At 36.0% G+C, this 16736-nt stretch overlaps 1 protein-coding gene across 1 annotated transcript in view; it reads left to right on the forward strand.

The window, feature by feature from the left end:
• COL15A1 (collagen type XV alpha 1 chain) overlaps positions 1-16736 on the forward strand; it is a 274055-nt gene that overhangs the window by 53432 nt on the left and 203887 nt on the right. Inside the window, exon 3 of the mRNA XM_074196725.1 lies at positions 9773-10320. Coding sequence (XP_074052826.1) covers positions 9773-10320 — 548 coding nt within the window. The remainder of the gene's footprint in view (positions 1-9772; positions 10321-16736) is intronic.

Below are 16736 nucleotides of genomic sequence, written 5' to 3' on the forward strand. Positions count from 1 at the left end.
TCTCACTATTGTCCTATTTATTTTGCATAATGTAGCTATCTTCAAGGAAATTTAAGAATTTATCAATTCCTCTTTATTTTGTTTTTGTAACAGAAAGTTACTTTAGGAGTTCAGAGAATAAGTTTCCCCATCACTATTATATATTGTTGTTACTATTATATAATTCATCCATTTTTTTCTTGATCTCACCTATTTTTTTTTCTTCTGTCCAGGTAGCCTAAAGTACAGTTACATAACCATATTACTTCCAATTCTTCTTAAATAGATTCTCACCCAAATGCTCTCTGCATGCTTCTCCTCTTCAGTGCATGGATTTCCATATAACTATAGCTTTTTAATATATAATGATATTCCACCACTTTTTAATCTGTTCCTTTTGAATAAAGAAGCCAGATATCTATTCTTTTCATTGATCTTATAGCAGCCAAGTGCTAGTGATTACTGTAAGATTGTATTTGCCCCCTGGCACTTCATCTGCTTATTAACAATTTGTTGATCAATTTTTCAGTCATGTTAATCGCTTCATGACCCCATGGACAATAGGGTCCATAGATTTTCTTGACAAAGATACTGTAGTGGTTTATCATTTCCTTCTCCAGTGGATTAAGGCAGACAGAGTATTATATAACTTCCCCAAGGTCACACAGCTGATGTCTGTTATCAGATTTGAACTCAGGTCTTCCTGACTCCATGGTCAATGCTCTATCCATTGAGTTATTTATCTTATATTACATATATATATATTACTTACACATTACTATTATATATTTACTATATATAACTAATATACATTACTTATATATTACTATGTTATGTTACTTTGCATTTATATAATACATATCTAAGACTATGGATTTTAAGCATATGTGTCTAATTTCCCAGCTAGATTTTAAACTTCATGAACTCAAATGTCCTAACATCCTCCACAGTGCCTCAAATGTATAATGTCTTTAATAAGTATTTATTGAGTAAATTTATGAGTAATTTAAAATATAATTTGGAATTACCTGCCAGGAAAGTAGTACATAGATCACTTACAGAGAGCTAGCTAATTTGCTTGTTAGAAGCCATTAATCCAATCAATTAGGAAAAGAATAGCAGGAAAAAAAATCTCTAATTTCCCCCCAGTGTATGTTGTCTCTCCTGATAATGTCATAACTTTACAAGTTAATGTAAAATTGCTCAGAAACCTGGAGCCCTTTTTGGAGGAAGCATCTGACTATGGGTAGAGTTTCCATGGAAATGAAGGTTAGACACATGGAAACAAGGTACAGAGGCTCAAAAATTAGTACCTTCTCCTTATTTTCTCAACTCGGTGTCATCTCTATGGAAAGAAAAGTTGACCTAGTATAACTCCTCTCAGTTGCCATTTCTTTATTATCATCATTCTTCCAGTTTCCAAGGAAACAGACATCAGATCCACAGAAAGAAATAATGATATCATACACTAAAGTATAATCCCTTCTTTATTTCCACTGTTATTTTCCTCTTGGAGGAACTTTCAAAACAAAACTGATTTATTCTCATATACCTGAGATTGAGAATAGTTCCGAAAGTGGGTGTTGACCTCTGACGGATTCTCCCATGTCTTGCAAAAGTTTTTTTTGTGGAAGAGAAATGGGGAAAAACAATTCTTGGACCTAAGTAAGCAAGCCCCTTCTGATTGTTCATTCTGTATTGGACCATGTAGTGAACTCCTGCTCTTTAAGACAATGCATCGATCCCAAAGAATATCTCTAATATTGGCAAAATCTGGCACTTTGGAAGGCAATTAGAAGACAGAAATTTGGACAAAAAGTGATCTTCAAGTCATCTAGGTAGAGGACTGCTTTGTCTACAGGTCCAGTATGGGGATAGGAATATTTACATTATCAAACTCACAGGCTTGTTATGAAGAAAATGCAAATTTTGCAAATAATCATAGAAAGGTGAATTATTATGATGATGAATATCTAATAAAAAAGAGGGGATTCCATTATTCCTTTCTGAGTCATGACAATGAAAAATAGAAAATAAAATGTGTGTAAGCATAGTTGTATATACTGCATAATCATAGAAGGGAGGGTAGGCAGGTGGAGAAATCCAGATTTAGTGTCTGCTATTAGACAGTATTATACACAAACCAGACTCAGACTCCTTTCTCTGCCTGAGTGTTGGGCAAGTTTCCTAGAACACAAAAATGGTACTTCTGAGCCAACCATACAATGCAGGTGCCAGGGATTAGAAAGGAGAATATAATATAAACCCAAGTCAGCTTCATTGCCACATACTGGAATCCACCTATGAAATTATTAGGCTCTTCTCTGCCACATGAAAAAGTTAGCAGGGATAGCAATTTATCCCCTATATGACCAGCTATTCAGCATTAATTCATAAATTCATTAAGCATTTATTAAATTACCCTCTTATAAGGAAGTTTTCAAGACAGTGGTTGGTAGACATGGAACTGGGGAATAAGTATACAAAAATACATGAACCTTATGGTTCTTGCCCCCATGTACCTTATAATCTAGTAGAAGAAATATGACATAGATATAAATAATGACAATACAGAATCAAATATGAAAAGTATTCTAAGAGAAGTATAGATAAGATATGAGAGTTAATAAGGAGGGACTACTTCAGAGTGGGGGAATTCACTAATCATGCAACAAATATTTTTAAATGACTATTACATTGAAGACACTGACATTACAAGGACAAAATTGAGAGGTTTTCTGCTCTCAATGAATTTATAATTGAGTAAAGCAGTAATACAAGTTTCCAGAGAAGCATAATGCAAGTTAGAAAATTATTGAATTCATAAGAAGCATCTAACAGAATGGTCTCAAGAAATCAAGTTAGGGATCACTTCTACTAAAGAGATCAATGAAGACATTGGGTTCCAATTCCCACTGTGCTGTGTACTATCTGGATAATAAACCTTGAACAAATCAAGCCTAGGCTTCAATATCCTCAACTGTAAAACAAGGGGGGTTGAATTAGGTAATCTCAATCTTTTTATCCTACTATAGCAAATCTTGAGTGGGGGGAAGGGGAAGCAGTGCAGAATGTGGGCTGATCTGGGCTGTGTACATACAGAAGATGGAGCTCAGGGCCTGGAGTCAAAAATACATGAATTCAAGTCTGATCTCAGGTACTTTCTAAGTGTGTGAGACTCTGGGCAAATCACTTAACCCTGTTTGTTCCAGTTTTTTCATCTATAAAATGAGTCGGAGAAGAAAATGGCCAGCCACTCCAATATCTTTGCCAAAAAAGCCACAAATAGGGTCATGAAATGACTGAACAGCAACAATAACAATACTTCAGAGGGCTGTATGGGTGAGAAGAGATGAGAATGAGTCTCTGTTGTTAGATATGATCATGCACAAACCAGTCTAGTCTCCATTCTCTGCTTGAGCTCTGAACAAGTTTCCCACCTCATGGATGAATGATAAGATATTTGTTGTTTCATTATCTTCAAGGGCAAAATAAAAACTAAATGTTGGAGGGGATGGAATAACCTTTCATGAATAAGATACTGAACAGAGAAGATATCAAAGCAACTTTTTTTCCTCCAACTTAAATTCCTTTTATTTGCAAAGTTTCAAATTTCCCAATGGAGAAAAGAACTTAAAAGTGGCCCTTTATGTGTTAATTTGGTGTGGGTAGACAGGGAGACTGGAGGCAGCACCTCAGCCAGGAGTCACAGGCAAATTCTTGTCCCTTTGGTTCTTGGTCAAGTTCAAAGCCAGGCTATTGCCATGGAGATCCATTCAATAGTCAATAATGGGAAAAGCATCACCAGGTAGCAGGAGTCAGGGTTCAAGAGATAGAAGGCATAGCAATGAGTCAGATCAGGATAGGGGGAACTTTTAGCTATGGTCTCCGGCAATTATTCTCTAAAGCTACACTTGTCCTTATGTCTGGGAATGTCTCAAAGCTCTCCTGGTGGCCAACTGGACAGGAAAAGACTTGGCATGCCTGCTGTGCCCTTAGGAGGTTTTAATAACAACCACATGGAATTGAAACGTGGTAGCTGGATTGGGAAAAACCTAAAGAAGTCATCTTGTTTTACTATTGGTCTCCTCCTTTCACTTCCAGTCAGGACCACACCCAAATGGTCTGCCATTTTTTTTAAGAGCAGGGGTTGCCACTGTGTGGTCTTGGGGAGCACTGGTGGTCTTTGAGATTTCTCTAGGTGGCCTCTTCACTGGTTTCTTATGTTGGGAATTTTGATAATGGGATAAGCCAGTGCTTTCTAATATTATTTCTGATACTGATATCTACATGTGTGTTTATAAATATATGTGTGTGTTCATATTTATGTATATACAATATATATATGCATTTCAGATGCTATATCTGCATTAATATATATGTATATATATATATGTATATATATATATATATACATATATATATATATACATATATATATATATGAAGCCTGTTCTGATCCCCCAAATTGCTCTCCCTCTAAGGGAACTGAGGACATTAGGACAGTTTATTGTTAATTGTGAGAATTGGTCTTGTGATTTGGTTCTGGAGTTAGCTCAGTTCCTTTTCTATTCAATTAGGGGTCTAGTCCAACTTCTTTCCTGTGAGAAAATTTTATTCAGTTGTGGGAATTGAAAGAAAACTTTGCTGTATTGTTTGATCCTAGCCTAGCACCTAGTTGTATTGTTTGATCCTAGGCTAGGATCTCTGTCTATTAACTGAAGACCTAGCATATTGACGAGAAACTCGGTTGAATTCAAATTTGATGCAAGGGGTTTTCCTCACAATTATACGTCTCAAGGAACCCATATGTCTTACCCCAAAACTGGCTTCTAATGATCAATCAGTTATTCTTTCCTTGTTCCTTTGATTGGATGGAGTGGGACACCTCTTTTTTCTGATTTCAGATAATTGCTCCTATTCATTCTTTCCCACCCAGTTTGAAAAGTTTATAATCTTTCCTTCAACTGGAAATCAGATTGCTAATATTATATTGTTTCCTTTTAATCAATTGGTCTGCCTTCCCCTGTATTTGAGATCCGGCCTAAACTGAAGAGTTCTGATCCCAATTTGTTAGGTAATTGGAATGCATTGTTTAATAAATTGACAGGTTCGGAACACTACATCTTTCACACCTCTCTCACTTATGTTGGCTATCATATTTAGGATAGAGACTGAACCTATAATTTGACTGGTATAGAGAATTTCCAGGTAAAGAAACTTTTTCACCCTCCATCAAAGTAGAACCTTAACTGCAATTTAAAAGTTGTCCTAGAATAATGAGAAACTAAGGAACTTTCTCAAGTTACAGAGACTTAAACACAGGTTTTCCTAGCTTCAAGGTCAGCTCTCAATTGATTCATTCTACACTGTTTCTGTTGTATTTATTTTGATATCTTTCCCAATTTATATTAGAATAGGGATTGCTGGAGGTGTAATGTGGTGTTTATCATTGTGGAAACTGCCATTAGGATTCACAATGATGTTGTATGTGGTTTGGGCTAAGAATTCTTTAATAGCAAATAAAATAGTAAATAATTGCCCAGTTATGTTGCAAATATATTTTCCCTCTATGATGATAAGAATGTGCATTTTTCCTTTTTATTATTATTAAAATTATACAATATAAATTTAATTTGGAACTTTTTGAGTAAGATATTATAGTTCTTGCAAACACTTAAATAAATAAAAGAATAAATAAGTCTAAAGGAATATCACAGTGGCTTATTAAATTATCTTGGAGATTTGCAACACCTTTTTGTTGTTGTTGCAAAGAGTTGTGGAACAAAAACTTTAGGAACCACTGCTGGTTTGGGAATTGAAGTTGAAACCAGAGAAACATAGGTTAAAGACACATGACACATAATGTCTGTGTAACCCTGAGTAAGTTGTTTAATTTCTCAGAGCCCTCAGGCAACTCTTTAAGAATATAAGCTGCAAAAAAATGGTTAATATTTTCATTGGTAGAGGAAAGGAGGAAAGTTTCATCACCCAGGCATTCTCTTTTTTTTTTTTTTTTTTTAGGTTTTTGCAAGGCAATGGGGTTAAGTAGCTTGCCCAAGGCCACACAACTAGGTAATTATTAAGTGTCTGAGACTGGATTTGAACCCAGGTACTCCTGACTCCAGGGCTGGTGCTTTATCCACTGCACCACCTAGCCACCCCAAGGCATTCTCTATATCAAAGGAATCACTTATCTAGTCCAGTACATTATTGATTATTGTATTGTGAATGATTAAATGATAACTAATATTTACATCTTCATAAAATTATTACAATTCTTTCTATTTGAGGTGGGTTGTGTTGTGGTTTTTTTGAAGTTTCAAATTTGGGAACTGATTTCTGGGGAGTACTTCAAGGGGAAAAAGTCAGGGAATCATCATTGCTGCATAAAATGGGATATTTGTGTGAGATTTATGAGGAACTATATCTTAGAACAAATTTAGGCCACCAGAAATGAAGCCATATATTTCTTACTAATTGACTATCTCCACATACTTTCCATGAAGGGGAAACACACAAACATTTGGAAAGAGTGCTAGGTATCAGGGGTTGTCATGGTAAAAGAAGTCATCACCCAGTTGCCTACTGAGTAGAGAAGATTCTCTTCCACCTTGGGTAGGTTGACTCTTGAATGGATTTGAGTCCAATGCTTGGACTCTACTTGAAGCATTGTAGGCTTGAAAGAACTGACTAGAGGCTATATTTCATTGAAATAGATTTTGAGAACCCAAGGTCTCACCCTAAACCTTGATGAGGTGATGTATTATTTCATTGTTTAATTATGGAAGAAAAACATTTTAAAATCAAAAGTCCTATTGCAAAAGAATTATCATCAATCTACCATTGACCTGGAACCTGCATGATACCAGGAAATATTTTGAAGAGATATAATCATTTTCAATGATACATCCTTCTAAATCTTATTAAGCATGTGTGCTAACTCTCACATAGGCAAAGTTCTTTGCATATCTTTCTGATTTCAGGCTAATTGTTCAACATCACAAAGATGAGTAAGTGAAGAACTGGAATTAGAACCTGGGCGTACATCTGTGTGTGTGTTTCTGAGTATGTTTGCTAGGATGACAAAGCCTTTTCACTAATAAGTTTCTACTAGTTAATATATTTTCTGAGAATCAGGACTTAGTTTGCATTTATTTGCTCTCATTGCCCCCTTTTCTGGTCTTGTGTATTTAGTCACATATCCTGAATTTGGAGGCACTCTGAATACTAACTGCTTCAATTTAGCCTTCATTCTTCTACTGATGGCAACCCCTAAACTCTGAAACTTTCTCCCCTTTTACCATGACTTCTTTCCCAGATCTTCCAATCACTCTTCTGTTCCTCTCCAGCATGGCCCATAGACCCATGACCCTTCAGTATTATCTATCACTCATATTCTAATGACACTTATCTCTCTGTCCAGACCAGACTCCATGGAAAGTTTCCCTTTCTCTCCTATTATTCCTGTGATAAAGATGTCTGGAGTAGAATCCTCATCCACTATGGAAGAATTATTTATTCCATTCAGGGTTGTCCTGTGTGTAATCTGCCATGATGGACTTTTCTCCAGCTAGGATCACTTTAAACTAGGTGAACTCTGTTCTTATTTAGGCATACTTTACAACCCTTAGTTTCCTGGAAACTACAATGTGATTTCTTTTTTTACTACTGTTATTGGATCAGACCACTGATTTCATTAAGGGAATGATGTAGGGAACTCCTGACATGGAAACTCCCTTCATTGATGCATATTGGCACTTGCCTGGGGACAGCAAAAGGCTCAGAGACTTGCCCATGATCAAACAGTCTGGTAAGTGTCTGAAGCATCCCTAGAGCCTGTGTTTCTTTCTGACCCTGAAGTCAGTCCTCCATCCACATGCCACTCTTTTTGAAGAACTATATAGAAAATGTTTTTCACAAATAACATACATTTGTATAATATATACATTTGTGTCTTAGTATGATTATCAGATTTTAACCTATTTCTTGTGGTTTCTTGTTTGTCCATAAATACAATCAGTGAGCAAGCTATAAGAGTAACTGATTGGTTTAGTAATTCAGCCTTGATTTTAGCTGATGGCTACCATTATGAATATATACTGGGTTTATAACTGGAAGAAACAAGAAATATTGTCTGCTTAATACCCTTATTTTACAGGTGAAAGAAATGAAATCCAGAGAGATTACATCCCAAGGTCACAATGTAGTAAGCCAAGCATAGCCAAGTTTCAAACCCAGACCTAGGACCTCAACCTCTAAAACTGTTGTTCTTTTCATTGCGACATATTAGTCATTAAAACCCATGCACATAAAATATGAGAATGAATTACCAAAGAGGGATGAAAATGAAGGTGACAGGATTTTAGGAAGTCAAAGAATAGTAAGGACCTCTTACTTAGAAAGACCATTCCTGGTTCAGGGTACCCTTTCTCATCTGGTAGTGTAAACCATATGTAATCTAGCATAATAAAGAGAGAGCTAGCCGAGGCTCTGTCCTGGACTAGCTTTTTTTCCTCTTCTCTCTATATTCTCCCTCTTGTTGATTTCATTAGTTTCCAAGAGTTTAATTATCATTTTTATATAGATAGCTTATGAATCTATAGACCCAGCTCTCATCTCTCTCCTAAACTTCAGTTCTGACTTCACTAATTGCTGGATATTCTGGGAATGTTGCAAACACAAAATACCCAAAACAGAATTTGTATCTCTCTAATCTCACTACGTTTCAATTTCCTTTTTTCTTTCAAGACCCCCATCATTCTCTCAGTCTACTAATTGTACAATTTCAATATTATTCTCAACCTCCTTTTCTCCTTTGCCTTACATATTCAGTAAATTACCAAATCATTTCATTTCTACCTTCACAACATTTCTCTCTCTATCTCTCTATCTCTCTTCACTATCTCCCTAGTTCAGACCCTCATCCATTCTTGTCTGAGGTTTCAACAACATTCTTTTTTTTAGTTTTTTGCAAGGCAATGGGGTTAAGTGGCTTGCCCAAGGCCACACGGCTAGGTAATTATTAAGTGTCTGAAGCCGAATTTGAACTGAGGTGCTCCTGACTGCAAGGCCAGCTCTATCCACTACGCCACCTAGCTGCCCCTCAATAACATTCTAATTAGAATCCCTGCCTCAACTCACCACACATTATCTAGTCCATGCTCCACCTATCACTGCCAAATAAGATATTTTTGTTTGTCTTTGTTTCTTTGTTTTTGCAAGGCAATGGGGTTAAGTGGCTTGCCCAAGGTTACACAGCTAGGTAATTATTAAGTGTCTGAGGCAGAATTTGAACTCAGGTCCTCCTGACTCCAGGGCCAATGCTCTATCCACTGCGCCACCTAGCTGCCCTCAAAGTGATCTTCTTAATCACAGATTCAACCATATCAGCCCTTTAGTTTATACATTGTAATGAATCTGTATTACTTCTAGAACAAATTATATATTACATTTAGTTTTGAAAGCCCCCTCATGACGTGACCTCAGACTGTCTTTTAACAATTCTAGGGTCCATTATGTAATAGATATTTAATGAATAGTTTTTGAATGACAGAAATGATTGGTAATTTTATCAAAATGGGGAACTTCCTTCACTAACATAGCTGTAGCCCATCTATGTTGTAGTAGAAAATCCTGATACACAAAGTATCAGCACCAGGATTTGAACTTAGTTCCTCCTGATTGTAAGCTCAGCAATCTATCCACTATTGCAGGCTATCTCTAGAATTCTTTTCCTTTATAGTAAAATACATTTGTATTAAATTTCCTTTCTTTCTTTTTCATGTTACAGAACAAGGATCAAAGGGCCACATCGATCTCACAGAGCTAATTGGAGTCCCACTGCCTACATCTGTCTCTTTTATCACTGGATATGGGGGTTTTCCAGCTTATAGTTTTGCACCAGGTGCTAACATTGGTCGACCAACAAGAACTTTAATTCCTGAGGTGTTCTACAGGGATTTTGCAATTAGTGTTACTGTAAAGCCTGATAGCAATCATGGAGGAGTATTATTTGCAATAACAGATGCATTTCAAAAAATCATTTATCTGGGACTGAGGCTCTCTCAAGTTCAAGATGGTACCCAGAAGATAATACTATATTATACTGAACCTGGCTCCCATGTTTCCCAAGAGGCTGCCTCATTTCAAGTTCCAGTAATGACTAATAAATGGAACCGGTTTACAGTTATCATTGAAGGAAGCAACGTAATTCTTCTTATAGATTGTGAAGAACATAACCGGGTTCAGTTTCTGAGGTCATCCCAAGCTTTGAGATTTGAGTCCAGTTCAGGTATATTTGTTGGAAATGCAGGAGCCACAGGTCTGGAAAGATTCACTGTAAGTATCATAAGTATATAAGCAAAATTAATTAATAAAAGGGTCATAACTTGTTTCCTTGAGTTATATTGGATTAGCTTTCTCCTAATATGGAAGATAAATGAACTTTAGTAAATGCATTTATATGAAACAGAAGAATCACAGGAAGTTCCCTGGGGTATCAGGAAGATTCCATCTTTCAAGGATTTATGAAAATAAAGAGTCAAAAATGGCAAAAGAAAAAAAAAACTGAGAGTTGATATACCTGGGTACAAGTACAGTTTGTATGACCTTGGGCAAGTCACTTCATTCCCCATTTTCCTCATCTTTAAGATGGGAGAAGGAAATTGTATTAAACTTTCTAGATCTCAGTTTTTTCATTTGAAAAATTAAGTAATTAGAGTAGATAAAATGTACGTTCTTCCATTTCTAAATCTATGACATAGATTGTGAATAGGTTCAAATGAGTTTTGCAATCAAACAACATAAATTTAAACCTAAACTCTACTCTTTATTGTCTATCTGACTTTAAGTCACTTCTCACTCATAGTTTAACTCCTCTTTCTTAAGTCTAAGTATATTATTCAGTAATTTAACCAATACTATGCTACTGTTGTGTTATCACGCTGGAAACTTCCCTAAAACTTAATAGCCAGTGGAGTGTAAGATCCAGGACAAATCAGGTAACAGATCATGTATCTTTTACACGAGTTTCTTCTTTTGAAGGATCACTTGTTTACATGACTCTTTGAGATAACTCTTCTAGCTAATTTCCAGAATCCATTTTGAAATGAAGATTCTTGGTGAAATATTTTTGAAGTCCTCTTGGCTTCCAAATATCTATTGTTCACTCTTAAACAGAATGAATAGATTTTCTGAGAAACCAGTCCTAAGATGAAAGGCTTTATTTCTATATATTAGATTCCAAGATTCTTGGTATTTTTTTTTGTTTTGCATGAAAATCTGGTGAATTATTGTTGAATTTTTATATAAAATCTTTCTAAACGCTTGAAGAAATGTTTTTTTTCTTTATTGATATAGCTTTGAGGTTTAATGTTGTTATTCCTGCATGAATTGAATTTTAAGTTTCTCCATGTTGGAATTCTGGGGGGGGTTTTGGTGTGTATGTTTGTAGTTCTTTTCTATACTTTTTAGAAATTTTCCTGATGTATTAGGGCTCAATTCTTTCTTTTTTGACCTTTCTTTTGGACTTTACTATTCTGAGATTTTTCTCTTCTAAATTCTTTACATTGATTGCTTCTTTTAACATAATAATATTCTATTACATTAGTATAGCACCATTTCTATGGCAATTCCCCAAATAATGATAGTGAAGAATACTGCATTGTTCCTCAGTTAGACCATTGGTAAAATAAGGGGTTGCACTTTGAGGTCCCTTACAGCTCACATCCACAATCTTATTTGTTCATTTAATCTCCTTGAGTCTCAGTTTTGTCACCTGCTCTCACCAAAGACAGAAAAAACTGTCAAATTTAACAGCACCTTTTAAGTCTTCATCCTTATTGATCTCTCTGCAACATTTGACATCACTGATGACATTCTTCTCTTGTGTATTCTTTCCTCTCTGGTTTTTCATCACATTTCTCTCTCCTCATACCCCTCCTTCTTGTATCATTGCTGTTTCCCCAGTCTTCTTTTTCTGATTTATCATTGTCTCATCCACTAAATGTGGATGTCCCCCAAGGTTCTACCCTGGGTATTTTTCTCCTTTTCTCTCTTTTCTCACTTTATTGGTCTCAAAGGGTTCATCTCCCAGCTGAATCTATCTATCTATCTATCTATCTATCTATCTGTCTGTCTGTCTGTCTGTCTGTCTGTCTATCCATCTCTCTAGCTGTGTATATGTGTGTGTACGAACATACACATTGGTATTATTATACATATTCTTGAAACTAAGCATATATATACATACATACACACATACCTATACATATCTGCATGTTTCAATGCATATTTGTACATATCTTCAGATCTAATCTCTTTCTTTTGAGCTTCAGTTCCACAATTCAAGCTACCTATGGTATATCTCAAATTAGATGTTCCTTAGGCATCTGAAACTCAACATATTCAAAATAAGACTTGGTATATCTACCCTGTCTGCTTACTTCTCTTTCAAAATTTCCCTATTATTTTTAAAGGTCACTGCCATCCTTCCTGGGACTCAGGTACAAACATCAGTTTCATCCTCAACTCCCCATATTCATTCACCCTATTCATACAGTCTTGTTATTCATGTCACCATCATCTCTCAAATATGTGTCCTGCCTGCCATTCACACAACCTTAGTATAGGTCCCTGTCACCAATTTCACATGAATTATTACAATAGCCTCCTAAGTAGACTCCTTACTTCCAGCCTCTTCTCATTTTAATCCTTCACATAGCTGCCAGTACCTTAGTAACACCATGGAGAGAGTGCTAGGTTTGAATTCAAATATGTCCTCAGATATTTACTGGCTATATGATCCTGGGACAAGTCAATTAACCCAGTTTACCTAAGCTTTCTCATCTGCAAAATGAGCTAGAAAAGGAAATGACAAACCACTCTAGTATCCTTGCCAAGAAAACCCCATACAGGGTCACTAAGAATCAGACTGGACTGCAAAATGACTAAACAGTCAACAATTGACCATGACACTTTCCTGCTCAGCAAACTCCACTGAGGCCCCTTATGTCTTCTGTGACCAAATAAAAATTTCTTGCTTTGGCATTTAAATCTCTTTACAACCTAGCCTTTCCCTAACTTTTACTCTTCTTACCTATTACTCCCCTCTGTCCTGTGACTATACACTGTTCTGCAGGTGTGACCCTTCTTCTCCTGTAACCACACCTGTTATGGCTGTTCTTCAAAACTGGAATATGCCTCCCCTTGAAATCCTGCATTTCCAACAGATTACAGCTCAAGCACCACCCCCAACTGCAGTCTTTCTTGATCCTCTTAATTGCTGATTAATTATTTCTCAAAAAGGGGGTGGCTAGGTGGCTCAGTGGATAAAGCACCAGCCCTGGAGTCAGGAGTACCTGGGTTCAAATCTGATCTCAGACGCTTAACAATTACCTAGCTGTGTGGCCTTAGGCAAGCCACTTAACCCCATTTGCCTTGCAAAAAAAAAAAACTTAAAAAAAACCAAACATTATTTCTCAAAATGTCCTTGCATTTATTTGTCATGTGATGTGTATATACATATTATGTATAACTATATGCTTATATTTATCAATATGTTATTAATAACTCAATATTAACATAATAATATATTAATTACATATAAAAACTATGTATATATAATATATAATCTGAACTCATCTGGACATATATAGGTCAGAGAAGAGCCAAGCCCAAGTTACATATTTGGTCTCCCCAAATATAACTGTAAACAATTTGAAGGCAGAAACTATTTCCCTTTTGTTCTCCTTTTCCCCCCAGTCAAGAATAGTGGCAACTATGCACTATATTCAGTAAATATTTGTAGATTATTGATTGACTAAGATTATTGAACTAGAGTCTCTGATGTTTCCTCCAGCTTTGGTCTTTGATACTATGGTATCTCTTCTGCCATATCATAAAAAAAATTATTTTACACAAATGTATCTTTGGAATAAAGTACCAGTTAACACGTTACCAAAGGAGTTTCTTTTGTTTTTTTAATTCTTTTTTTTTTAGGTTTTTGCAAGGCAAATGGGGTTAGGTGGCTTGCCCAAGGCCACACAGCTAGGTAATTGTTAAGTGTCTGAGACCAGATTTGAACCCAGGTACTCCTGACTCCAAGGCCCATGCTTTATCCACTACACCACCTAGCCACCCCTGCAAAGGAGTTTCAAAGCATCTCTCACACTACTGTGAAGATCATCCCCAAATAGAGTCTCCTGAACTGCACATGATCAGGAACTGGACAACCCAATTCAATTCACAGAGAAATCACAAGAATAATAACAATATAATCAGTATGTGGTTCAGTGGAAAGAGTACTAGATTTAGCCTCATGAAATCTGGGTTCAAATCCTAACTCAATCACTTATTATCTAGGTGACTTTGGATAAGTTACTTACTTCCTTAGCTTCAGTTTCCTCATTTGTGAAATGACCCCAAACCATCTGGTTCTAAATCTGTGACCCTGTAATACTATGGCATAGGTGTTATTCTATAGGAAATTAAGAATTCTTTCTCATTTGATCTTCATAAGGATCCACTGGTAGGCAAGGATTTTGGATATTCATTAGGCAATCTTTAAAGAGAGAAGCCACAAATGGAAAGAAGCAAAAAAGAGGAGGCTTCTAATTTTCTCTCTTACTTTCATGGGAGAAAGAACTGGATAAGAAGATTTTATAGGTTACCCAATTGAACTTGCCTTTTTTATATATGGGAAAACTGAGACTCAGACAGCATCAGAGTTTACTGTACAAGGTAGTGAGCAACCAAACTGAGATGTTCTTCTTCCTAAGCTGAGATCAGATCCTTCTTTTCTCAGAAAAAGAGGGTCAGCATCCCAGAGAACAAGTACTCTATGAGTCAGCTTGACAGAAGTGCTGTCATTGAAAAACCAAACTAAGCCTGGAGGTGGGTGTATAAGCAGGAGTCAAGAACGGAAAGTCTTCCTCTCCTACTGCCTAGACTTGGCCTTCAAAACTAAAGAAAGCTTGGGAGAACATGAAGAGAGTTCAGAGGATGGATCAAATAGATATTTAAAGATTGTAAAAGAAAGATGAACAGATCTGAGGTCATAAGTCTGGAGATTCAAGTGTATGAAGGTCTCAAGAGAGTTGAGAATCTAAAAATGGCAATTTTGGCAGTGTAATCATAGTTTCAATGAGGGGGGAAAGCTGGAAGGATCTAAAGGAGTGACTTTTACTGAATAGGGAGTTTACTTTTAGAAAGCAGATCTACAAAAGATGGAATGAGAAGCAACTAAGGAAATATGAATTCAAAAGAGTGGCAGGGCATCATTAGATAATAAGGCTAAAGACAATGTTAAACTGAGACATGCAAAAAATGATTAAAAATTGAAAGGTATTTTAATCTGACTTTAATCTGACCAGCAAAAAAAAGTAAGGTAGGTAGAGATGCAAGAGAAGACACAGAGTGAGCAGGGCCATAAGCACTGGAAACATAGGCAGCAGAGAATTACATAAGAAGGCATATACTATGGTAGATAGAGTGAGTATTGACCATAGCATCTGGAAGACCTAAGTTCAAATCCAGCCTCAGATATTTACTAGTAGTATGATCCTGGACAAGTCATTTCATATCTCTATGCTTTTCTTTCCTCATCTGTGAAATGGAGATAATAGTAATAGAATTCAACATTCAATGAGATACTGTGTTCAAATGAGCTAATATATATATAAAATGTTCATAAAGTATACACATTTATACATAAAATATACATATATGTAGATATATACATATGAGGTATATATACCTAAAATTATTTAGTATGTAGTTATCTCAATCTTATCAAATTTTGTCACACATCAGTGAATTTGTTATAAGCCTCACTTGAAGATAAAATCCAGCTTGCAGCAAGAAATAATATACAACTTGACAATGAGACATATACTTTCCTTTCCAAGACCTTGTTATAAAATTTGTCTTATAATTTCTGCCTTATAATTCATTTCTCCAATGAGCAAAAGCCTTTTTTCTGAAGTTTTCATTTTTTAAAAATGATATTAGTATTCCAGGAAATGCTTTAAGAGGAAAAAAGCACTACTCTGTGTGTGTGTGTGTGTGTGTGTGTGTGTGTGTGTGTGTGTGTGTGTGTGTGTATACACAAATACAAAGAAAGTAAGCTGTTCCTGTTCTCTAGGAGTTAACAATGGAACAGGGAAAGACAAGAAAGAAAAGAAAGTTGAAAGGAGAGGGGAGAGCCAAGCATAATAATATAATGGAAAATCCCAAAGAGGTGAAGCCAGTTGGGAAATAAAGAGAAGGCTGATCTGGGAGCCCTTCTTAAATGTAAATTTGGGGAAGAGCTCCTGACTTCATTTTCCAATCAGTAGAGCAAAGGGTGTGAAAATGAGGTGTGAGAATTAAGACTGATTCCATCTTGCAGGTTGATGAGATTCCTTATAGTCATGATGAAGAAGTCCATTCTTGTAATTGGTTGGGAAAGGAAGCAAATAGGAATCCCCTAAACGAAACGAGAGTTTGTTGTTTAGATCCTTCTTTCAGTCATTCTCATTGTGAATAAGACTGCTACCATAAACTAAATTATACCCTCTCCCTCCCCAGTTTACAATCATGTCATTTTAGGATCACAGGATTGTTGATTTAGAACTAGAAGGGACCTTAAAGAGCATGATAGTCTAATTCATTATTTTTTATAGATAGACAACCTGTGGAATAGAGAAATTAAGTGACTTCTCAAATTCATCACGATAATAAAGGAGGAGCTAGGATTCAAATCCAGGCTCTCTGAC

This window comes from Macrotis lagotis, chromosome 8 (genome assembly GCF_037893015.1).
Source record: "Macrotis lagotis isolate mMagLag1 chromosome 8, bilby.v1.9.chrom.fasta, whole genome shotgun sequence".
In the NCBI taxonomy this organism is placed as follows: domain Eukaryota; kingdom Metazoa; phylum Chordata; class Mammalia; order Peramelemorphia; family Peramelidae; genus Macrotis; species Macrotis lagotis.